Below are 25,062 nucleotides of genomic sequence, written 5' to 3'. Positions count from 1 at the left end.
TTTAATAAACTGCTTACAGATACCTTTTATACAAAGTATTTGAGAAAATCGTTTGTTTACACCCAGTAAGTACAAACATGTATTTTCACAAAGTTTCATTTTAAGTTTTTGAGATTTATACATTTCAGGTTTGAGTTTCAGATCTAGTTTAAATCGAGTGTGATAAAAGGGAATATATATTTTTGGGCTCAAGTTTTAACGACAAATTGAAAAATTCCAATCGGCTTAATTTGTATGTAATCAGTAAGGAAAGCTATGAAGGCTTTCTTACTTGTGGTGACATTTGCTGTATTTTTGGCGCACGCGCAGGCAGACGATGATCCCTGTCAAAATAATTGGGGAGCATGGTCAACTTGTAGTGGATGTGATAAATATCGGAAACGAAAATGCTTATTGGATGAGACAATTGTTGATCAAGGACGTCGGTGTCTCATAGGTAAGAGATTTTTAAGGAATTTCTTCCCTACTTGGAAAGGAATTTTTCTGACCTTTCTACGAATAGCTACAATCCTGGATTGAACTGCTTGTCCACCCCTTCCCCTTAATATGGGGGGGGCAATATCAACGTTTGTGGTGGAGGCTTGTTAACCACACCATTGATTTTTGTGGGAGAGGAGAGACTTACCGGTAGAAAAGGTCATCAGACACTAGGTAGACGTCCCTATGAACAAGATCACCAGAAGGGAATATTTTAGGAGACGGGATGATTTTGAAAACGGTGGTTGGCCACTTGGTGGAGTGTGCAGTGATGTAGATGTTTAAGATATTTGTTCCAAGCATTACCACTGTTCTTTTTTCATAAACTGCCGTGATAGCTGTAAACTCTGCACTGTAATTTTTCTCTTTTTTTCCGAATATGAAGCCTTTAAAATCATATCTTCTCAAAACCCTGACCTCCAGTGCACTTTCTCTACCCTTAACCCTAAACAGTAAACTATCAAGGTTGTTAGCATCCACTTATGCTCCTTATACTACCTGTGGCTTTGTAGCGTTTTTTGTCTTCAGACAAGCACACTTATAGAATTATTTTAGGGACGATGAGTTTTACCTACAGCGTCAGTTTTTTGCCATAAAAACTTTTTCTAGGCGGGCTAATTCGTGGGTATCTTTTCAAAAAGTCTCACAATTTTATCTGCCGGCTGTAAACTGTGCGCATATATTTTTCTTTGCGTTTACTATCACTCTACCAGACGATAGCTTCGTCAAGGTCTTATGGCAATAATTTTACTAGTGTTTTAAATCCCTTTATATTGTGATTCATTCTAGATCCTTGTGGTTGCCACATTGAGATCAATGATGAACAGAGAAGTACTGGACATTTCATTGACCAAAACAGCCAACAATTTAAGTGTGATTTACGCATGCGTTCAACTTGGTATCAATTCACGAGTGGTGCTGGTGGCGAAATGCCAACGACAGCACCAAAATTGAATGCGTGCGGTGAGTATACTGTCCGGCAAACTTAAGGGGATAATCAAATGGTTTGAAATATTTTGCCTTCGGAATGTTCGAACCTTAAATGATAGAGTCTTTCTGTAGCTCAAAAGACAGTCATTTCGTCCCTAATCTAAGAGCTTCAATTTGCTATTGATTTCAAGTTAAAACAATATAAGATTTCTTGCAAGCAGATGGTGTTTTTGATGCTACCTTAAAGGAACTTATTTTGGCGGGGACTAATTTTGGTGGATTTGGCGAGTTTAGACAAAATTCGCCAAAATTAGTTCCCGCCAAAATTAAATATTTTGCTTACTCGCCATTTTTTTGTTTCCTTGCCTAAATAACCCCTGAAATTCATCAAAATTGCTCAAAATAAGGCAAAATAGAACAGATTTACGCTGTCATTTGCCAAAATTAGTTCCCGCCAAAATTAAAAAAATTCACTATTCGCCAAAATAAGTTCCCGCCAAAATAAATTTTTTTAGGATATTTGCTGCTCGCCAAAATTAGTTCCCGCCAAAATAAGTTCCCTTTAGGTAGTATAAAAGATTACGTCATAGAATATCATGGAATACGGAATTAGGATCCGGATTCGAATTTTCTAACTCAAAGTAAGAATTTGGTCTCTAATTTAGTATCGAATGATCAAACCGATTAAAATGTACGAAGCAATCTAAAGATTTTAATTTTTTTTAAACCAGCTGATTATTAGGAACATTCTACTATATGCCCGGACTATATGTGAACAGATTTCTTTTGGACTATCTTCTAAAAGGTGATACGGAGGTAGAGCGCAGGCGTATGCATTTCATCTTTAATGGGAAACACCACTTATCGATTATTTCTAGGTGCAAAGAGGTCCGTCTGGTTAGATGGAACAAACCCAACAAAAGTTGGAGAAATAAAAACTGTGAAAACAGCAGTCGTATGCAAAGGATGTTATACCAAACCATGGGATGTAAAAATCAAGAAATGTAAAGATGAAAAAGATGATAAAGAATTCTTCATTTACAATTTACCTGCTGTTCCACGTTGTCCGATGGTATATTGTGCAGGTACTCCCAGATGGCAAACAACGTTGTTTCAACGTTTATATAACGTTCACAACGTCCATACAACGTTAGATAAACGTTGAAACAACGTTGTGTGCCAGCTGGGCTGGGTCCGTACTCTATTCTGGATTTTCTTTTACTCTTCTTTACCCTTCCTTTTCCCTGTTTTGCGGATTGAGAATTACTCTTTTATTTTACTACTAACATGTTAACATACATATCGTTATTCATCAGTACATCTACTTGGTACTTCTAGGAGCCTTATAAACACCCTAGCTACAATAAAGGTCATAATATTTTGAGAATTTTGTTTATTTTAACGTTTTTCAAGATTTAAAGTTCCTGCGGGATCTCTTTAATGCAATCGAATATTTCAATTTGGAAGGGGTTGGCAGACTTATAGGCTATATTCTTAGCCTTATTGTACTATTTTTGAACTTTTGGATCTTCAGATCCTAAAGGTCCTAGGTCTTAAGTCTCATGTTAAGTCTCAGAGTTAAAACTATACCCTTCCAACCTACTTTAGAGCACTTACAAATCGATTGTGGCTCAAAAACTTCCCGGTGTATTTCCCTTTTTTCTCAAATATTATGACCTTGATTGTAGGTCTCAATTAATCCATGTCCGCTGAATTTTGTACTATGAAAGAACACTTGGGTTTTTGCAAACTTTCACTGTCTTTTACGTTTTTGGCACTCTTGAAGGACATGGCATCAAAATTCATTTCTATAAATAGCCCAAATTTTTAACAAAGATATTTCTTCGATAAAAGCTACTAATTCAGACCCCAAACAAGTAAAGTCCGAGTAAAAAAATTACTCGAGCTCATAACATTTTTTTTTTTAAAAAGAGTAAGTAAAAAGTTCGAGTAAGTTCGAGTAAGTTCGAGTAAGTTTGAAAATTGAAAATCTGCCAATTCTAGTTCAACTATGGTGTACCATCTCAAAAAATAAGAAAATTCAATTTGTTTTTTACTCCTAAATGGAAAGAAATTTGGTCAAAATTTTCCCCGGTAAGAAGGCTTCTTCTTGAACTAATCCAACTAATCAAACATTTCTTCAATCGAACTAATCGAACTAATCGAACTCCTCACAGATTTTTGAAAATCTCCAAAAGTTTGTGTAAAAAAGTTACTAAGTTTGAGCAAGCTCGAATAGTTTTTTACAAAGTACGCATTTTGCAGCCCAAAAATGTGAATAAAAAGAAATTCACAAGTTTATACTTCTTAGGTTCGGAAACAAGATGCAAGGATGGCTTCATTTCACCGAATGGTTTCACCCCCGGCTGCACAGGTAACTAATATTGAATTTCTCTTGCTTAATCTCCATCTCTTTTTAGTGATCTCATTATCGAAAAATTAGAGAAATTGTTTGCTAATATCATTGTACCAGACGCAATAGCCCCTTCGGCTTGTGGCATTTCAAGTCAAGTCAAACTTAAAACATAGTTTAATCTTGCCTTAAGCAGATCAAATCATCCGATACCGACATAATCAGAAAGGTCAACCTTCTACGAAATTATCGACCGCCCTGAAGGCGGTCTCACCAGTTTTGTATACGGTGAAAAATCTCATTTTCTCGAAATCGGTAGGCCAATTGTCGCATATGAGTGCAATACTGAGGAGATAATAACAATTTCGATTACCTCCGTAATATATTAACCGCGTGACCAAATTTAATAAAACGCGGGAAAGAACTTTTGCAAGTCACTCAATAGTTTTTAACGTGTAATACTCTCGGGTATCTAATTACTTTTGATTGAAAACAATTTGAAAACATTAATCAAATCAATAACTCTTGATTGAAGGCAATTTACCTTTTGGTAATTGGTTCTTACAAAGTAAACAAAGGATGGCGAAAAAGATGAGCATATTTATTTTTCTTATAAGCATCTACTTTATAAGAATCAAATCAATAACTCTTTATTGAAGTCAGATTACCTTTCGGTAATTAGTTCTTACAAGGGGTTTTAAAATTAGGCGATGGCAGTTAGTGTACTATTCAATATTAGCAAATAAAACATATTACATTGGGCTTATTTTTATTAAAATCTCGCCAACTCGCCTTTCTAATAATCTGGAGGAAGATATTCTAATAAAAACGTGTTGCCGAACTATTGAGTAATTAATTGACTTCTTAAGTTAACAAAATGTGAGATTTTTCCGGTTTGATCAATTGGTATTTTAAGCAACTTTACTTAGTTTGCAAATTTTTAGTCTCAAAAATCAAACAGACAGGTGGAAAGATAATTATAAAAATCAAAATGAGTTTAATCAAATTTTTTCAGGGCGGTCGCACCAGTGGGTGAAATGACTTTTCACCCACTGTACTAGTCTATATATGCTAATCCCAGCATGAGATCGAAAAAAATCCCACCAAAAAGATTCGGCTAGGTTTGGGTATCTTTTTTCTTTTTACAGATAACTACCCAAAGACCAAAGTACCAACCATCGACATCAAACTAGTGAATAATAAAATTCGACTTATTTGCAAAGTAGACTCAACTGATACATCAGCCTCTGTGCGTCATCAAGTTGAATTTTATCAAGGCAACGAACTAGTTGAAGGTTTATATGGTAAATTAGTTGCAACCAAAATTTTGGCTGGTACAGAGAATGAAGCTTTTGCGGAGAACTCGCAAACAAATCCTTTGTTTTCTTTGAGTAACGAGGTATATCGCTTTGTTCTCCATTCTCTCCTTTCATTCTCGTCCGCATGGATAAATCATTATGAAAGAAGGCCTATAGCTTTTTTCCTGGTTATCTTGTTAATAAAACTTAGACGTTTTCTTCCTGCAAAGTAATAAATTGTCCAGAATTACATATTTTAGGCAATCCCTATAAGGGTCTTTCAAAATCATTCATAAAAAAATCATGTAATATATAAACCTTGTTCCTTACGCATTACTAGCTTTTTGATGCTTACTGATAGAGCCAGCTCTAAGCTATAAATTGTTTGGAGCAGCTGAAGTGGTTGTAGTTGTTTGAGCAGTTGTCTTTATAACGTGTCGTTTCTCTAGCGTAAATAACGCCTAGAACACACGATGACGAGTGTGGTAGTATATTTATATCATAATTTTCGATATTGTATTTCAATTTTAGTTCTACTGTCAAGTTTCTTCATATTACGACAATCTTTTGAATATTACTGGAAAAAGCAACCCACAACGGACTGCCTTCAAATTCGCAGGGATCAAGGTATGGACATCCACGCATATGAATTAGTAGTTACAATGTCTTAGGTATTTAAATCAATCCCCCGGGGGGGGGTACTAGGGTTGCGAGCTGACAGGGGGTACCGCCCAACTTTCGACCTCTGGACCCTTACCGGGACTAAAAAGGAGAAAAAATTTTTGTGGATTTTACGACCCTTACCGGGAAAAACTTCACCAATTTTGACCAAATTTCGAACTTTCTGGGAGTAAAAAGTTGAAATTTTCCTATTTCTCCTGCCCTTAGCAAGACTTTGGAAATCCAAAAAAGATGCCTTAAGAGTGGCACATACCGTATCCTCCATTTGCCCAAGTACCCCCCCCCCCCCCTGGGTCTAAATGGACCGTGAGTATGGATATTGCACTGTGACGACAAATAGTTTTTATAATTTTCCGATAAAATTCATATAGTCTGTCGCCACACAGATTAGATTTCAAAGAAAACCAAACTGCGATGCTCACATGACAGTAATGAAGGCCGGCCAGCACTCCACTTTCTCGCGAAATGGGCGCTAGTTTTTTTCTTAACCTTGTTTGCCTGAAAAAAAGATTACGTCATAAAAAAGTTTCGCGCGAACAAAATAAATGTTGAAGGAAATTCAACTTTTTTTAACTGTTAAGTCAATTTCGACCAATAGAATTGCTTGATTTTTCAACCGCTCAATGACCTTACAAAAACGTCAAAAAGTTTTCGCTCATGTCGCGCGAATATGGAGACCGGCCTTAAGGGACCCTATCAAAACTTACAATCATGTCAGCACTGTAACTTAGCTTTTAAATTCCCTGAAAACTACTATTACACAATTCCCAAAATATCTCCTATTCTTGATATGCGTAAGTTAAGATTACGTCATTTTTCATATCGAAAATACCCAAAAAAACGGAAATTGACCCATGTCTTGCAAAAACTCTCATGGGTTAAATTTCGGTCTTTTCCGATACAGAAAATGATGTAATCTTGCATATCAAGAAACGATCTTTCATATACCTTGTAGGAAAAAATAAATTCAGTAAAAACCAATCATCTTAATAACAAACATATTTTTTGACCGAGGAAATTTTACCGGTAAGGTATTCATTCAATCTAACAATTAATAATATTTAGGTCGAGCCTGCATCATTAACATTTAAAAAAATGGATGAAGTGCACTCCATAAGAATTTATTCGACCATTGATATCGGTTATATTGAAGATTGGCCACAAGGATGTCCAATCACTGTCTTATTTTATGAATCCAATGATGTGGCTATCCCAACTGATTGCCAAAAATGTTTTAACAGGTATATATTCCTCTAGCAAGTAACTCACCAAAAACCAAGATTCTTCATTCTGTTTCTTCGTTATTGCGTAGAATAAAAAACCGTAAGATCTACTATAGGCTAATATTGCTCCAGCCTTTCCAGCGCACAACATTTTTTGTAATCCAAAAACTTCAAGCTGGCATAAAAACTTCGACTTCAGAAAATGTTTTGGTACAATTAGAGGGTATTTTTTATACTCTTTCTTTTTGTTCGTGCCCTTGAAATAAAATTGTCGTAACATAAGCCTTCGACTCGGTACATTGGTTAGTTTTGAACATAAATACAAGTCATTCGTGTTTGAAGGATTTAGTCTTGGTTCCAAATTGTCCCTTAACAGTTTATTTTACGCAAACTGGATCATTACTGATGGGGGTATTAAAGTCTATTCACGATAAGTGTGCACTCTTTTTTCTTTTACCTATAACTTTTGAAGGAATTCTTCAATCTTTATAAATTTGGTATCATTGGAAAGATATTAGTGAGTGGAAAAATTTGAAATAAAAAAATATTTGAATAAATTCTAAAAATAAAGAGAAAATGACGAACAAAAAAATGAAGATCTTGTAGAAAAGTGCTATAACTATTATTTTCACTGAAGTGAATCCTTGATCATCGAACGTCAAGACTGTGAAAAAAATTCTCAAAAGTAATCATTCAGTCAAAAGATATCAAACCAAGTTATAAGCTGATTGACGTCTAAAAACGCTGTTTTCTGCAGTTTTTCGCTGTTTTTTGGGGTCAATCACTTATTAACTTTGCATTATAACTTTATAATAAAATTTCTTCACAGTGATGACCTCCTAAGATCAAAAGATCTCTCCAGTGAAAATGAAAGTTATAGCACTTTTCTACAAGATCGTGCAACACATTTACGGCACTAGTACTAGGCCTCTGCTCATCCATTAGCGAAAAGGGTTTCTTATAGAAATATAGGAATTATATCTATAGAGGTTTACGATTCAGGCCAACCTAGTATTTTGATTTATTCACTTTTACGTTTTTCTCTAACAGAACGGGAGAGTATGTTGGCAAAGAGAATGCATGGGAATTGAAAGTGAGACGAACCGATTTCAATAATGGTAAAAAAGAAACTATGTTTATTAGAATTGATGTATCACCAGATTTGATGGATTGGGAGAGAAGTCAGCATGAAGTTGCAGTAAGAATCAAAATTATTATAATCTACTTGAGCTCAACATTGGGATATGTGCTCTCCATTTTTGATTCTTCGGATATTAATTTGATTGAGACATGCGCGATAAAAATCTTACAGTCCGTCTCCACAGCTTCATTTTCAGAAAAATCTAAGCTGTGGTGATCACGGTATCTATCACCACCTGGATCTCTTTCAGAAATATGTAGAAAAGCCACCATCAAAACAATGCTGGCTAAATATACAGGCTGGCAAACACAGCTGATAAGTAACATTTTATTTTTTGGATCTCTTCCAGATACATATAGAGAAGGCACCAGCAAAGAAATGCTCAGCTACAGGAGATCCACACATAACCACATTTGATGGATTATATTATCATGTTTACCATGCAGGAGACTATGCAATGATGGGAACGGAATATGGTAGAGTTGAAGTGAGTAAACAGGTCATCTCCGAACAGATCCTAACTACTACGCAAATTTTGTACGGTCTGATTTGTAGATTTTAATCCATATTCGCGATATTTATAACGTAATGTTATACGGGACCCCTAAAAGAACGGGTATTTGCCACTAATTTTGATTTTAAACAGTAAAGATTGCACAGACTATTACGGGTGCCTCCGTATAAAATTACTGCACCCTCTGTTATAATTAGTAAGTACGTTGTTGTCTTTCCGAAAAAAATTGACACTGATATTTTGGCCAAGAAACTTCTAAAAACTTTTTTATTGGTCGTGTTAGGTTAGGTGTGAGGTAGACAGTGTTTGTTCATATTTATAAGTAGGTGAACCATAGACCTTTAAAAAACTGGTTTGAACAACTGGTTAGGAGTTTTAGAGTAATTGAGCTAAATATTTTCCTTAGCTGCTGGCATCCACTAACGGGTTCGTGGTTCTGCAGTAGTGAGCCGTGAAATAAGTTTTTGTAAAATCCTTATACTGCATTTTAGGTACACATGAGAACTTTCCAATGCGGTACAAGTGTAACCTGCATCTGTGGTATTGCTATCAGATATGGCGATGACGTGATTATACTAGATACGTGTCGTGGTGGGTTGACTCCTAAATTCCCAAGTAAAAAGAAACTCAATCCAGCAATGAAAATTATTCAGTTGAAAGGTTATAATGGTTTATATTATGATGTAAGTGAAAATTTTTATAAGAAGGTAATAAATATTTGGGAGAAATCCTAAAGTTCATGACAATTTCAAAAAAGTATAAAAAGAAACATAACCCAAAAATAATAATCTCTTATCTTCGGCAGCCCATTAGTGCCATTTGGATTTTCCTTTAATTCTTTTAACGACGAAACTAAAAAAATTGACGATGAAACTAAGAAATTTGACAACAAAACTAGAAAATTGACGACAAAACTGAAAATAAATTGTTACTTCGTTTCGTCGAAAAAAATCAACAACAAAACAAAAAAATATTTGAAAATGGTGACCCTGATGGTTGGAAAATAGAAATAACCTGATTTTTATGGATTCTGAAGATGGATTTGATAGTTCTGGCAAATCCAATACTGGTGAAGAAGGTTCTTGTGAATGAGAAGCTGACAATGATGAACCAGAATAAGGATGTGATGGTGGAGATGAAATTGAAATTATACTGGTGTCAATGGAATCATTGGAATCAATCAATATCGCAAATCACTGTGGATTCCATAATCTTATCATGCTATAGCTTTGATTCCATCATTTGCACTATTGATTCCATCATTTGCACTATTGATTCCATCATTTGCACTATTGATTAGTTCCACCGATGATTCCAACCATCTCCACCATCACATCATTAAGGTTCATCATTGCCAGCATTGTATTCACCAGAACTATCAAATCCATCTTCAGAATCAGAACTGATGATATTTCCATTTTGCAACCATCAGGGTCACCATTTTCAAATATTTTTCAGTTTCGTTATTGATTTTTTTCGACGACGAAACTAAGTAACAATTTATTTTCAGTTTCGTCGTCAATTTTTATGACGACGAAACGGAGTAACAATTTTTTTAAAGTTTCGTCGTCAAGTTTTTAGTTTCGTCGTCAATTTTTTAGTTTCGTTGTCAAAATTTTAGTCTCGTCGTAAATTTTTTAGATTCGTCATTAAAAGATTAAAGGGAAATCTAAATGGCACCAATGGGCTTCCGTACCTATCCGAGGAGATATTTGAAGGGATATTAATAATCAATGATTAAAGGGATACTAAGTGAATTTTCGCCGCTTATGCATGTTATATCCGAGTCGAACTTAAGGAATGGATTTTCAATATGTACCAAGGAAAAGTCACATCATACTCTTGTCTCCCGAATAGACGGGGGGGGTCCGAATAAGCAGGGGGTAGGAAAATTTTCTAAATTCTAATAAGCGGGGGGGGGGGGGGGGATGGAATAAGAGGGGGGGGGGGGTGGGTAATTTGAAAACAGAATTTTTTTAAACTGATATCAATTTCAACAACAAAAAAGAAACTTTAACAAATAAACACGTAAAATAAGAACCAATACTAAGAAAAAGAAAATTTTAAACAAATTTAAGGTCTATCTACACTGTAATAAAATTTTTAATTATTTGAATTTAATTAGCGGGGGGGTCTTAATAAGAGCGGGGGGATGGATTTTTTTGTCTCTTAGCAATTAGTAGGGGGGGACGTCTATTCGGGAGACAAGAGTAGTCCATATTAAAAAAAAAACCGGTCTGGAAGCCTTTTGTTTCTTTCCATTGTTTCTTAGTTGAACTTACGTTAAGAAATTAGTGTTTTGCTCACTTTTTGATCATGTGATTAAATCTTAAACCAATCCCAAGAGGAATATTTGGTAACGTGATCCAAAAATGAGCAAATCGATTTTTATCTTTTGATAATAACAAAGGAAAAAGCTAAAAATAAGTTAAAACAATAAGCTTCCAGGCCAGGGTTTCATATACGGACTACGGACTGGTTAAAGGATGATCTAGTTTGTTTTGTGCATCATCGTTATTGGATAAAACTTTTTTAACTCTTAGATTGTAACTCCAGATGGAGTAACAATCGAGTTTCGAGGGCATCTCAGTGGTGGTTGGAATCCTTCGTATTGTAATGTGTATATCAAAACACCATCCGATTATCAAAATCGTACTTTCGGACTGTGTGGAAACACCAATGGGAAAAAAGACGACGAGTTGATGAGTAAAGATGAGGAAACAGTTTTCAAATCGTATGAAAATGTTATTGCTTCGTTGGAGTACACAAATGAGTGGAAGTATGTTTATTCTCAAATCATTCTACTTTGCATTAAAACCTTCCAATAGGGTGTCCTGAATAAAAGTATTGAGTCGTACCACTTCTATAGAAAGAAAGTTCTTGTGTGTCACTACAGGGTGTCCCTAATTAAAGTATCGAGTCGAAACACAACTATGAGTAGAAAGTTTTATGTGTGTGTTCACAAAATTGTATTTTAAGCTCTCCCTCTTTTTTCTTTGTCATTACGATTAATTTATACGTTGTAACTACCTTTTGTAATAAGCCTGTGTAATGGAGAACGTTCTTATATTTTAGCGATAACACACACAAACTTTTCTACTCAATCGCATGTTCAAACTCGACACTTTAATTAGGGACACCCTGTAAATTTGCAATGTTTATCAAAGTTTCTCTATGTGTCATATCAATTGTCATGAGACATCTTTTATGAATAATTTTTAGAAAAAACAATTCCCAATAACTTTAAAGTCCTGAAAATTGTAAAGAAAGTTAATTCTTTTTAATCATAAATGACTGTTGTAAATGACTGTTGTAATTAATTTGTTGGTATATATTTTCTTACATTTTGTTAAAAACACGCAATAACCTTCTACTCAGAATCATGTTCGAACTCGATTTTTTCGGGACACCCTGTATATGCCATATTGCACAGTGATTTCAAACAAATAACAACTTTCTCTCCCCAGCGCCCCGCATGAGCATAAATTTTGAAAAATTATTATTTTGATTTTGCCTTGTCAGCATAAGTCGCAATTCAAATAAAAAGAATTTCTCTGAACGTGAAAAACGTGAAATTATATTTTTGCGACAAAAAAAAACATGAAACGTGACCTCTTTGAGGTATGAGTTTTATAAGTTACCATCTGAAATTCCATTTCAAATTTATAAGTACTTAGATAAAAAGTATATAACCTTATACAAAACTCCCATAACAAGTCTTTTCATAGGTTTCCATAGATTTTCGCACAAGGCTTCACTTTTTCTTGCTTGAGAAAGGTTGAATATTCTTCTTTAGCCACTTCAGGTCTTTAAACCTAATACCTTATACGTTTATCCTTTGCATTTAAGGTTAGGGCCAGGTGACAGTTTATTTTTCTTCACACCCGATCAAGTAGACTGTGCCCGATCAAGGAAGAAATTTTGTCGGTGTAAATCTGGATCAGAAATTGAGTGCAATGAAGTGGTAAAAAATGTACCAAAATGGACTGAGAATGGAGTTGAGGTTCACCCTGACGGTGAGAAAGTTTAACTTGATATTCAATTCGAAGTCAGTTCAAAATGTTTAGCTCGATAAGGAAGAATCTAAAAATAAAGAAACGTAGCGTTTTTAAAGGCCTTGGCCAGTCTATTGCTTATTTGGTTGAAATCTAAACCTCGTTTACCGCGTATTAGTGGCTTATACTAGACGTCCCCCCAATTTTTGCTGCGCAATTAACGTCTATTCCACTTTGTGACTTTTTCGAATGGTTGGAGCCGGGTTTTCGGGCTGTAAACATTCGATTTTTTGACGTCACTTTAAACTTTCGAAGCTCTTGCAGTAGCAAAAAAATCGAGCTTGTGTCAAAAGGACTTGAAAGACTTCTGTTTCTTGAAATCATCAAACTGAAACTCACTAAGAAACGAGATAAAAAATCCCGGTTTTTAGAGTATTAGTGGCTTTTTTACGTTTACCAATAGCGCCAGATCATATTCTCTGACGTCCGTCAGAAGGTAGAATAAAGCCCAGAAATGCACAGGAACAAGGTTTTTTTAAAACCTAAATTGGTAATAGGGTATTTAATAAGAGATTTTAAGAGTTTAAGGTGCTTACTAATGAGTTGACAATTGAGTGCTGAGTGAGTGCGCATGCGAGTTAGTCATGGCATAGTCAGTAGAAAAACACTGGTTTGGAAAGCTTTTGTCTCTTTTTATTGCTAAAAGATAGAGCTTACGTACCAAAATCGATTTATTTTGCAAACTTTTTGATCATGTGATTAGAAAATAGATCAATCCCAAGAGGAGATTTTGGTAACGTGATCATATGCAAATCGCAACTTGTCTTTTGTTTGTAATAAAAGAAAATTGAACAAAAAGCTAAAACAATAGATTGCCAGAGTGGGGTTTTTTATAATGACTATGGTCATGGTCAACGATCACCTTAGTAAGAGACCAACCCTTCGGATCCGTAGTACTATTCTTTGGACGCAACTACATTGTAACCACAGGCAGAACTCCTCACCCCCAAAATAAGAAAAACCCATTGACAATTAAAACACTCGAATTCAACAAAAACCCTCTCTCCGTACCATACCATTTGCCAGGGACTTCTAAAAAGTTCTTTAAGTCACTCATATTCAATTTATTTGAGTCTGGAAGAGAAGGTCGGTGTTTTTTAATTTCAACCTTTAAATCTCTAAAGATGGTGTTATTGACGGTTGTCAACCGGTGCAAGATGAAAATAATCAAAAACGAAAAAGAAGATCAAATCCCAACATTCTGATTGTACCCAGTGATGACGAAGAACCATACACATACAAACCACCACAAGTCAACATTACTTCTGATCCAAAATTCCCAACAAAAAGTGGTACTACCGAACAAGTAGCTTATAATGAATGTAACATAGCAATCACACAATCAACTTTCGGAAAAGCCTGCTTAAGAATGTATCCAGATATGGATTTTACAACTTTAGTAGATGAATGTGTCTTGGATATTAAGGTAAGTCAAGTCGTATTTGATGAACATTTCGACACCACCTTCTCATAGACCCGCTGGTACCTGAACATACCGGGCAAAATTGGCAAAAAGTTCGTCCCCAGTGGAAAATTATGCACTATCCCTACTAAAAATGATCAAATAAACCAAACCTCGCTGTAAAACATTATGCTAATTTTCCAATCCCTACAAGAAACTTTTTGACTTGAAAACAATGGAATTTAAATCCCAAGCTGAATATGAGAAACCCCATCGAGTTTCGGTTCATTATTTTCACCCCCACAATCTGAAAAAGTCCTACCGGGTCTATGGGAAGGGGTTGTATTTAGATAGATTAACTCAGTCTCTCATCGTTACTGCCCAGCTCTGATGAACTTTTTCATTCATCATTCTTTCGGTTGCCAGTGATTTTGATTGAGGCGTTAATCAAGTGAAACGCTAAAAAAAGAGATCTTGAAGAGAGCTTCCCAGCGGACCCGCAACCTTGACCTATTTTACTTTAGCCAAAGCCGAGAAAACTACATTTGAAGTTGATGTTATACCGTGGCTTCGAAGAAAAATTAAATTTCAGTCCCCCCTCCAGGACTAAAGGAGTTAACGGTTTATGATCAAGTGTCAGCCTCTTCACTATTTTGTAACAATAATTAAGAGGAAGGCGCTAATCGTTCACTTTTTCACTTAATCAATCTTTCACTCTAGATTTTCTTAATTTTTTCCATTAAAAACGCCAAATTGAGATTCCAGATCTTACTTTATAGATTACAGACGACATTAAAGCATCAACATCTTCCGCTCAAAACTCCTTCACTGCGTTATGTAAATTTGTTGTGATCGAAGAATTCACCAAAAACAGTACTTCAACGCCTCAAAATAATAATGGGACCAAGGCTAACTCGACGACTGACAAAGATGAAACGGGCCCACCTGTTTTTATACCACCACCAATATTAGTGGAAAATCTTTGTCCGAATGATTGCAGTGGACAGGGCGCATGCGTCAATTCTACGTGTATTTGTAATGCCAATTTCACGTCAACCGATTGCTCAATGGAAAAAGGTATGACAGAAAATGACTGAAAGATTACTTCAATTTAAGTCCTGCTTTTAACTTATAGCTTTTAAGAAAGTCTTTAAATTTCTCTAATTGCCACCGGAGGAAGCCTAAAGCTTCTGAGGATAGCATTCATAGCTTCACGGATAAGGAAGTTGGGCAAACATCTCATAATTCTGCGCGTGCTTTCCAGTATTTAGTTCCGCTTAACGGTAGCATTCTTATCTTACGGTCTCTCTATTGTTTTATCGTCATCAAAAAGACTTTTCCGGAGTTATTTTGATCTGATTACTCATTTTGAAATGTCAGTTTGTTTTTTCTTATCCCTGGAGGGTTAAATGAATCTAAGAAAATTCCCTTTTCTGGGAAATTCCCTTTTTATACCACAAGTAGTTATTAAGTGCTCTTCATAGGTTAAAGATATTACTTTACTCAAAGCATTCGGACAGTTATGTTGCTAAACGTGTACATTAGTAAAATAACATATGAAGAGCAGTATCTTCAGATATATACGCTTTTTATAGGAAAAACCAGTAAGTCATATGATTCTGGCTTAGGCTGCTCTTAAATTTATTTGAGTTTTTCAGCCTTGTCAATATTAACTAAAATGGAAACATGTACTTCTCAGTAATTTCTGAAACCTGAGGTTCAGATTCTTCTTAAATTGTTCTTAGGTTTTGGCCAAATTTCAGCCTCGTATTCTTATGATATTGTTCTTATAAAAAACGTGTAAGACAAGGCACGGATGTCACTCTAAGAAGACTGCAAATCACTCCCTTGACACATTTGCTAGCATTTGAAAGAATTTTGTCTCAGATGAGAGGTCAAAAATTACTGTAGGGCTAAGATCATTCCTTTTGAACGCAAATTCAACTCTATGTGTTCGTTTTGCTGCGGTGGTACCTTAATGAAAGTTACGGCTAGTTCTAGTTTTTAATTCAAACAATTATCTTCGAAAAGCCTCATCTTTAGAACTCATGACATACGAATTTTGGGCTTTAGCCAATTTTTGACTTTCTTTTTTGTCATCTAGGTTTACCTCCAACAGTTAGAGGCATATCAAATGGTGGTTTATGTGATATTCGAAAACGTGATTGTTTGCGTGCTCGAATCATTTGATTCAATTTCTTGGATACAGATAATTTGAAAAGCAGATCCACTAAAATTGATGTAAGTATGATAGGTTATTGTAAATAGCATTAAAATATTTTGAAAAAAAACGCAAATATCAGAGATGTGAGGGAAGGTATACAGAAACTCCAAAAAAACTACTCTCGGTTACCTAATAGCTGGGGGGGCTAATCAATTTTTCGAAAACTTTCCATCCAGTACATTCTTATTCCAACCCCCCCCCCCCCCCGCTTATTGATTTTTGGGAAACTTTCTTTTGAAAGTTCTCTCTTTTGCCATAATTCTGCTGTATTAGCCTCTTTTTCGATAATTTTCCACACTGGACATTTCTATTCCAACCCCCCCCCTTATTAAGTTTTGAGATTTTTTCCGAACCCCCCGCTTATTCCAAACCCCCCCCGGCTATTAGGTAACTAAGAGTAACAATAAATATGTGCTGCTAATCAATTCCACAATACACCATGGATGAGGTGAAAATATGCTGGTCTTGTTTAATTGAGGTTCACACCTGATTGACGCACTCGATTTTGCAGGCTGTATAAACCATAGCAAATACGGTTCTAACGAATCTTAGACTTTTTCTCAATACAGGAGCGAGTATCTTTTATAAATGAGAGGCCAGTCATCGTCCACAATCATTGCATTGCCTTATACAAGGAGCGATGGCCAAGTGATCAAAGGCGTCAGCGTCTTAAACCTGAGGTTCGCGGTTCGAATTCCAGCTCCTTCCAATGTTCTGTTCAGTTTATAGATAACCGAGCCGGCTAGCCGTGGACCCCGTGCAAACAATCGAAAGACTGACTGAAAGTCCTAGATTACTGGGCTATCCACGTAAAATATCGATTCTACAAACTGATTGTGCTCCCATAAGGTCTACTATTACTTTGGAATTTTTCGATGCAAAACAAAAGGGCAATGAAATTCTTTGGAATGCTTCCCGACTCGAACTAATAATAGTCTCTTCCTAAATTTACAATACAATACCATCATAATCTCCTTTTTTTACATAGTTGACAGACACGGGTTATATCAAGACCAACGATATTGATTACCATGATGCATATTTGCTCAGCATTTCTGAGCTTGTGGTTGAAATTCCTGAAAATGATTTGAAAATCTCGGGTGATATTGATGGCTCACCAGGAAAACCAATGGGTGGCTTCTCCATCGCAATGTCTAATGATGGAGTCAAATATTCAACCAATGAATCAATTTTCATCGTCTACGATAGTAAATGTTTGCAATGTAATGCCAATAACATTCCAATTTGTGTTCGAAAGGTAAGTGTTTAGATATTAGATTTTGTGAACAGACTATGGTCAAATCTGTTGGATAGAGCCCTGTTAAATATAGATTTATCTCTTGAACCTCGGGCAGCAACCAACTTAGATTGATACAGTCAGAATTGTTGCACCAATCAACATTCATAGGGTCAGCAGAAAAACGTTTACAGGAAGGTTAAGAACGTAGGCAAAAATGAGTAAAATTTTGCAAGGTATTTGAGAAAAGCGTGGAGTATACTTCCTGGGACATAGGATAGGAAAAAGATGTTTACTTATTAACGTTTATTATAAGAATGAAACTTAGCTCAACTTACAGGGTTCTTGTGCTTTCAACCAAATCTTTACTATGTCTTATCTAGAATGACAGTTGCAATATCAATGGTTACTGCTTTAACGCTGGACAAGATTATCCAAATAACTGGTGCAAAATGTGTGATCCCTCAACCAATAGTTTTGTCAATAAAACTTTGAAGGGTAGGCGTTGTTGTTTTAATAGGAAGTAAAAAATATCCCAACTGTTTTGATCGAAATTGATTGATAATCAAATAAATTGAATTAAACGAATTGTATTTTTTTGAAATTCGAGTATTAGGTGCAAAAAAAAACAACTATTCAAGGTCTCTATAACCGAAAATTTGTATTCCGATTGAGTTCCAATTTCGTTTAATTTGGTTCGATCGCCTTTTAGGTTGTTTCATTGAAAAACCATACAGGCTTGGACGGGCCTCTTAAATTCAAAAATAATTCTTGATAATGTGCGAATCCACTGGAAAATAGCAAAATTTGCAAAAAATACCCTTGGAAAATTTTTGATTCATACCTTAAAGTTAGGGTGGACGAACTTAAAATCAATTTTATTAGCCACTGGAAATTTTAGAATAACATTTTGAAAGAATGAAAAAAACTTGTCTTAGACCCCTTGGGAAATTTCTCTTTGGATTACTAGTATAGCCCTCTGTATGGAGATAATATGAAATAGCCCATTTCGATCGATTGACACTGTTTAGATATTTTACAGAAAATACGTAAACGATTTTGAATTGAAAATCTAATAATTTTAAACATGGCTAAAACTTTATCCATAGAAAATTCTCCACCGACATTCAAAAACAAAACAAACCACATAGCCATCACAAATCAAGTCAATCATTACGTCATCCTAGCAGAAGATCCAGAGAGGAAAAATCAAATCACCTACAGTACTGTTGGTGAATCAAACGGCTTTGCCATCAGCTCTACTTCTGGACTTTTATCCTATAAACCAACTAAAATTGGGGAAACGCAAGTTACTATCCGTGCTACTGATATTTGTGGTGCATTCACAGACAAGGAATTCACATTTGAGGCACTGAAATGTCCTTGTGAAGGATTGAATGGTGGTTCTTGTCGATTTAATGAGACTGATCGAATGCAATTAGAATGTGTTTGTCCACAAGGATGCACTGGGGAGAAGTAAGTCTATTAAGTTTTCGAAAGAAGATATTGAGTTAGACTTCTTGAGCAACGCTTTGAAAAAAATGTATGACTATGTATTCTGTACTGTACAAACTTGGTCACACCAAAAAAACATGTGTCTCAAAGCTGTGCATGTGTTTAATGGTGTGTAGTATACGACCCTAAAAAAATTATAGGTGGCCCCTAGAGGTTTTTGATGTAAATGAGAACCTGGGCTCCAAGAAGCTTAATATTGAACTTTTCCTTAGGTGTGACCAACCTTTACCAGGAGAAACCTGCAAAATTGAAAAGGACAATGAAAAAAATAAAGGTAAAATGTAGTTTAACTTTAAACAGTAATATAGCGATAATAAACCTAAAATATTGTGTAGGACGTTATGGAGTTCAAAGGTTGTTATCTGTTACCATCAATGAACTCTTATATTACCAAGACCTAAATGCTTAGCCACCCACCCCTGAGCTTTTCAAAATAATAAGATTTACATTGTATGGTTCAAACGATTCTTCGGATGGAAAAAAAATGACACCACTGTACAATTTTTTCCCCAGTGGGAAAAATGCCTTACAATTTCAGATTGTGGGACAGGCTTGTAAATAATCATTAAAATACATCATTGTAGGTAATGCTGGAGATGTTGGTGAAAGTACCGATCTGGCACTCATCCTCGGCCCTGTTTTTGGAGTCGTTTTCTTGGTCCCCTTAATGATTGCTTTATATTTGTGTTGTCGAAGCAAGAAACAGAAACGTGTTATAAACGACCCTTCTAACATGAGAATGAAAAAGATGTCTTTGATTGTGGAAACTGTTGAAGGGACATCCGCTTCTGGAAAAGTTACTCCAGTGGAAGGTATCGATAACAAAAGTATGAAAAAAGAGGATTAAGATATATGGAAGATAACCAAACTTGTATGCAGTTTCTTCTAAGGAGATGTTTTGTGAAACTCAAATACTCATTTTACTTATGGAAGCTAGCCCTATTAGCCTGTGCTAGGAAAGAAAACTTTTATTTGTCTTCTTTGGCTATTCCAGAAAAAATTTGTACGCCCTTTATATTGAGGATGTCTTCTTGGGAAAGGCGATTACCCTGGATTTTTGAAACTCGAAAACTATACCCCCTGGATTTTTTATTTCAGACATCATATCTCCTCAACATAAGAGATACAAACTCTCGAGCAAACTCTTATAATTAATAAATAATTCTTAAGTCCAGTCTCCACTGTTGCGCGAAATGGGCGACAGTTTTTTAAACCTTTTTTGCCTAAAGAAAAGGTTACGTCATAAAAAGGTTTCGTGCGAACAAAAGAAAAGTTGAAGGAAGTTCTACTTTTTTCATCCGTTACGTCAATTTCGGCCAGGAATTACTTTATTTTTTAACAGACCAAGGACCGTCAAAAAGTTTTCACTCATGTCGCGCGAAAGTGGAGACCGGCATTTAGACTTCTATAACACATCAATGTTTAACTCAATCATAATACCAACTCTACTCTGGACACGACGCTCTGCTCTAAAGAGGTATAGTGAAAACGATGATTTAGCCTACTTCTTATTCATTGAACACCCCAACTTTTAGCCTAAAAAACAAAAACCCTAATAAGTGCTTAGAGCTCAAGTAAATGGTATTTTTTGTTATAATTGAAATATTGCAATGAAATATTTTATATCTTATTGTCGTTATTTTCCGAGATTGTAAAAAATTATTTGACTGAATTTACTTGAGTCTATCCAGGCCTTTTGTCATGTACCCCTTGGATATCGTCTTTTGCTCATTTTTCTAACCCAATGTATATCCTCTCTTGTTTATTTCCCAAACTCCCTGTATATCCTCTCTTGACTTTTTCATTTCCCTACCCCCCTTAAGTCCTCTCTGGTTCATTTCCCTAACCCCCTGTATAACCTCACTTGTTTATTTCCCTGAACCCTGTATTTCCTCTCTTATCTATTTCTCTAACCCCCTGGATAATACCTTTCTTATGAGGTGTGACTCTCTGGATATTCAGATAGCACTGTGCCCTTGGATTTGTGATATCTTCAAGGATATGTTTTGGAAAAGCCCAAATATTATACAAATATTCTGAGATAAGTAATAGACCTTAAAACTTCACAAAGCACAAATGTTTCTTGAATGAATTGTGATTAAATTTGATTTTCAAGAAGTTCTTCAAAGGAGATTATAAAGATTAAATGCTCTTGTAGGGCTCTACAGCAGCCGAAAAAATTTCCAGAGATTTAAAAATCATTCCCAAAATGTGATTTTCTTTGTTTCTGCTGTTCGAGATATTTTTATCAAAAGTATTCATTTACTAGTAAACAAAATTATAAAGAGAAAAGCAGCTTTAAATTAAAAAAAAACAAGAAAAAAATTGCAGGACGGCTACCTATTACCCAGGGAAAAGATATTAGAAGTTCCTGGAACAAGGTACGTTATAGCATTTTGCTTACTCATTTAAAGTCTAGTAATATTTTACTAATTCCACTGGTTTTAAAGTCTAGTCACCATTTTAGGATGATTTTTCGCAAAAAGTTAAGAATATCCATGATGAAATGAAAAAACACCATTCTTATAAAAAAGCGTGTATATTATCGATCCATTCTCCTCAGCCTATTTGATTTGATCTTTAAATGCTCTTCAGATTTTTTCGCAAGTTTTCATCATCTATAAGTCCCCTTATAAGTAACTTTTTTATTATCTTTTTCTGGACCTTTTGCACTCCTTTGACTAGCAGCTGTGAGCATTCATAGATCATGACCCTTCGTTATTTCTTTCCAGGTGATACTCTGGACAACAAAAGATGTGTCTAAACAGAGTAGGCAGTGAAGATAAAGCACAACAAAACAAGGAAAATGACACCGCAACCAGACAAGAACAACAACAGGCGCAGGAGGCTCACAATATGGATGATACAACATCAATAAAAGATGAAATTCAACAAGAGTGTGTCTGTTGTAGCGGTGGCATAAACTATAGTTTACTACCCTCCAAGCTCTTCTACTTCTTCTTCTTCGCTGGGAACGGATCACTGATACCTTACCTTGTTTTATTTTTCAAACAATTGGGTTTGAATCCAAGTCAAGTTGGTATTGTCAGTGGATTAAAACCCTTTATTTCATTCCTGTTTTCACCATTATGGGGCTACATCGCGGACAAATCAAGACGTACGAAATTCATCTTTGTCATCTCGCTATTAGCTTATATAGGAGGCTATTTTGCATACTCGTTGGCACCAGTTAAGAATCTGTGTAAAGCAAGGAACAGCACAACACATGGCTCAACCCACCACCCGTTCATGTTTCACATGCATAAACGAAGTGTTTTATCTCAAAATTATAATCACTATAAACTTCATCTTGAGCAGAAATCTTCATCATCGAAATCCAATATCAACAGAAAGTCCTCCATCAAATATAATGCAACAACATTCCCCATAAAGTCTCAAATACCTTATTTATTCGCAGATATCACTCCAACACTAATGAGCGATCCGTTATTTCATATGCCCTCAGGTGTTGCATTCTTTGGAACAAATGATGAGTTTCTACCAGAAGTCTCTTTCTCAGAGACAGGACAATCACGCGGTGATGACATGGAGGATGATGATACCAAAGATATTTATTCAGAGAAAACATGGCATGGAACAGTACGACACGCATTTGCACCATGGACAATCTGTGGTGCTGCCAAAGCTAACAGTATTGATACTTTAAGTCTCGACCAATCAGGAAACAAAGAACGAAAATCAGACAACTCAAAAATCTTCTTATATCTACTGACAGTAACCATCGTTGCCACTCTCTTCTCGTGCCCCCTTATCACTATCGTTGATACTGCTACCATCCGGAAGCTTAGGGAAACTGCTGAAACCCACAAATACGGGAACCAAAGAATGTGGGGTTCCTTCGGATGGGGTATTACAGCTTTTGCGGTCGGTGCCCTCATCAGTACACTTCCATTATGTCCAGGAATCAACAAAGAAGTCAACTACTACCCCTCATTCTATATCTTCAGTGGCTTCTTAATCTTTTCTTTATTCTCTGGTTGGAACTTACAGTTCGAAGAAAATAAGGAAGAGTCTGGTGAAGAGCAACAAACATCAAGAACACAACGAATCATTGACGGATTGAAACTAATGAAGGATCCAACATACTGTAGCTTCATTGCAACTTCCTTCTTCATTGGTATCACAATGTCAGTCATTAAGACATTTTTGTTTTGGTATCTGAAAGACATTGGTGCACCTCAGATCTTGTTCAGTATTATTGCAGCTGTCAATTGTATCTCTGAAGTCACCGTCTATTTCTTTTCGTCCGAGCTTATTAAAAGATTGACTCATTTCGGCGTCCTTTATGTTGCTTTGATTTGCTATTCACTGAGACTCTTTTACTATGGATTGTTAACGAGCCCCTGGTATGTGTTGGCTGCGGAGCCCCTCTCTGGGGTAACCACTGCTGCGGCTTGGGCTGCAATGACGTCATACGTTGGCATCAATGCAGCACCAGAAAGCGTAACCACCATGCAAGGTTTGAATTTTAATTCTCATTCTGATATGTATAAAAGGGTGAACATTTTGAGAAAGGGGGGTTCAATCAACACCTGTCTGACTCTGACAAATAACGCTGTTTCGCCATATATCTGACGTTATTTAGGCGTTGTAAATAAACACTATATAAACGTTGAAACAACGTTGCATGTCATCAAGAAGTGGATAGTAGCTAAAAATTAACTAAATGTAAATGGGTATAGCATGTAGCGTATACAAGAATTCTATGTAATAGGATAATACTATCTCATCATCAACGATGCTGCGTATCGAAGCACTTGAGTACAGACGACGTTTCTACAGGACATTCACAGGGAGCCAGCTTTTGCTCACCTCGCGGGACTTCTTTACGTTAACTTGAATTAAACAAGGCATGAAAATACCATGAAAGGCACACAAACCTTTTTTCCAACATCGCCAGTTATCTACTCCTACTTTTGTTGTCTAAACTAGAGAGAATTAACAGTGATAATGCAATGGTTTCTAATTGGCGTTTCTAATAAACTCGAATTCGAAAATTTTAGTGGACTGATTCAGGCACAGGAATATCTTTGTCATCACACTAAATTTTATATAAGTGTTAAATACTAAAATGTATATTACAATTTTTCCCATAGGAATTCTTCACGGTATTCATTGGGGACTTGGTCACGGAATCGGTGAACTGATTGGAGGTTTTATGGTATCCAGTCTCGGAGCAGCTGCAACTTTCAACATTTTTGGCGTGCTGACACTACTTCATTTATTAATCTTTTGGCTCATCAATAATTATGCATCACGAAAGAAGCGTCTTGCCGAGGATGAAGTAGAGGATGTTGCAAACAAGACGAACATTGTCGAATAGATTGATGTTTAGGAACAATAAAGTTTACAATGATATTTTGGGGTTTTTAATGTTTTCTAGAATTTAAAGTCTGAACAAGTACAAAAAATCTAGTAGCATTTTTACTTTTCCTCTGAATGTATTGAATGTCACATTTTCAAGGAAATAATCCCAGAGAACCGACAAATCTTAGGGATTGCAACCAAACTCAACATGTATCAGAATCAGTCTAACATAAGTTACTCTACTATCCGCCTCTAAGTTTATAGTCCGAATATTTTATAGTAAAAAAAGCTCAGCTAAACAGACCAGTAAACCTTATTTCTCAAGAATTTCATAAATTATCTCAATGAGCCATCACGAAGATTTTACATGAGAATTCTATCTGAATAGATAATGCAGAATTAGATGGAGCTATAATATTTGGTATAAATTAGAATCAGAATTTTGATACACTGCACATACCCTTTGCAAATTATCATGGGGACGAGAGTGACTTTAAATGGTTTCTTCTTTCCGACCACCCTAAGCGTTCTGCCCGGAGTACCCTCACATCGGAACCCATACTGAGCTTTTTCATCACAATTTCTTCTATATAATCTTCTATATTGTCACAAACAACGTTGTTTTCGTCCTTATTTATTACAGTTGGGAGGCAAGACTCACCGGGTACGGCAGGAACGGCGGCC

At 35.8% G+C, this 25,062-nt stretch overlaps 3 protein-coding genes across 3 annotated transcripts; all 3 read left to right on the top strand.

The window, feature by feature from the left end:
* Window positions 1-98: 98 nt before the first annotated feature.
* On the top strand, window positions 99-17,376 carry LOC136814501 (von Willebrand factor D and EGF domain-containing protein-like). The gene is made up of 16 exons (XM_067071056.1): window positions 99-436; window positions 1,267-1,440; window positions 2,286-2,492; window positions 3,719-3,781; window positions 4,909-5,159; window positions 5,590-5,685; window positions 6,805-6,980; window positions 8,013-8,160; window positions 8,453-8,590; window positions 9,109-9,300; window positions 11,161-11,396; window positions 12,467-12,633; window positions 13,797-14,098; window positions 14,854-15,151; window positions 16,179-16,315; window positions 17,287-17,376. Exons 1-15 carry the CDS (start codon window positions 256-258, stop codon window positions 16,262-16,264), a joined length of 2,715 nt encoding a protein of 904 aa, XP_066927157.1. The 5' UTR covers window positions 99-255; the 3' UTR covers window positions 16,265-16,315; window positions 17,287-17,376.
* LOC136814520 (von Willebrand factor D and EGF domain-containing protein-like) lies at window positions 16,738-19,957 on the top strand. Its single transcript, XM_067071080.1, has 7 exons — window positions 16,738-16,746; window positions 16,868-16,978; window positions 17,287-17,556; window positions 17,919-18,033; window positions 18,645-19,011; window positions 19,263-19,324; window positions 19,635-19,957. The coding sequence occupies exons 1-7, from the start codon at window positions 16,738-16,740 to the stop codon at window positions 19,895-19,897; spliced, it is 1,197 nt and encodes a 398-aa protein (XP_066927181.1). The 3' UTR covers window positions 19,898-19,957.
* A 1,360-nt stretch (window positions 19,958-21,317) lies between these two features.
* Window positions 21,318-24,476, top strand: LOC136814500 (major facilitator superfamily domain-containing protein 6-like). Its single transcript, XM_067071055.1, has 3 exons — window positions 21,318-21,431; window positions 21,783-23,530; window positions 24,168-24,476. Exons 2-3 carry the CDS (start codon window positions 21,805-21,807, stop codon window positions 24,392-24,394), a joined length of 1,953 nt encoding a protein of 650 aa, XP_066927156.1. The 5' UTR covers window positions 21,318-21,431; window positions 21,783-21,804; the 3' UTR covers window positions 24,395-24,476.
* The last annotated feature ends 586 nt before the right edge of the window (window positions 24,477-25,062 follow it).

The sequence above is a fragment of the Clytia hemisphaerica genome, unplaced genomic scaffold, assembly GCF_902728285.1.
Source record: "Clytia hemisphaerica strain Z4C2 unplaced genomic scaffold, Clytia hemisphaerica genome assembly, whole genome shotgun sequence".
Classification (NCBI taxonomy): Eukaryota; Metazoa; Cnidaria; class Hydrozoa; order Leptothecata; family Clytiidae; genus Clytia; species Clytia hemisphaerica.
This window is presented reverse-complemented; position numbering and strand designations above follow the sequence as displayed.

Coding starts and splice junctions, on each gene's coding strand:
- LOC136814501 (XM_067071056.1), top strand. CDS start 256: ATGAAGGCTTTCTTACTTGTGGTGACATTTGCTGTATTTTTGGCGCAC. Junction 437..1,266: donor AGGACGTCGGTGTCTCATAG/GTAAGAGATTTT, acceptor GATTCATTCTAG/ATCCTTGTGGTTGCCACATT. Junction 1,441..2,285: donor ACCAAAATTGAATGCGTGCG/GTGAGTATACTG, acceptor GATTATTTCTAG/GTGCAAAGAGGTCCGTCTGG.
- LOC136814520 (XM_067071080.1), top strand. Junction 16,979..17,286: donor GTCAGCGTCTTAAACCTGAG/GTTCGCGGTTCG, acceptor TTTTTTACATAG/TTGACAGACACGGGTTATAT. Junction 17,557..17,918: donor TTCCAATTTGTGTTCGAAAG/GTAAGTGTTTAG, acceptor TGTCTTATCTAG/AATGACAGTTGCAATATCAA.
- LOC136814500 (XM_067071055.1), top strand. CDS start 21,805: ATGTGTCTAAACAGAGTAGGCAGTGAAGATAAAGCACAACAAAACAAG. Junction 23,531..24,167: donor AAGCGTAACCACCATGCAAG/GTTTGAATTTTA, acceptor TTTTTCCCATAG/GAATTCTTCACGGTATTCAT.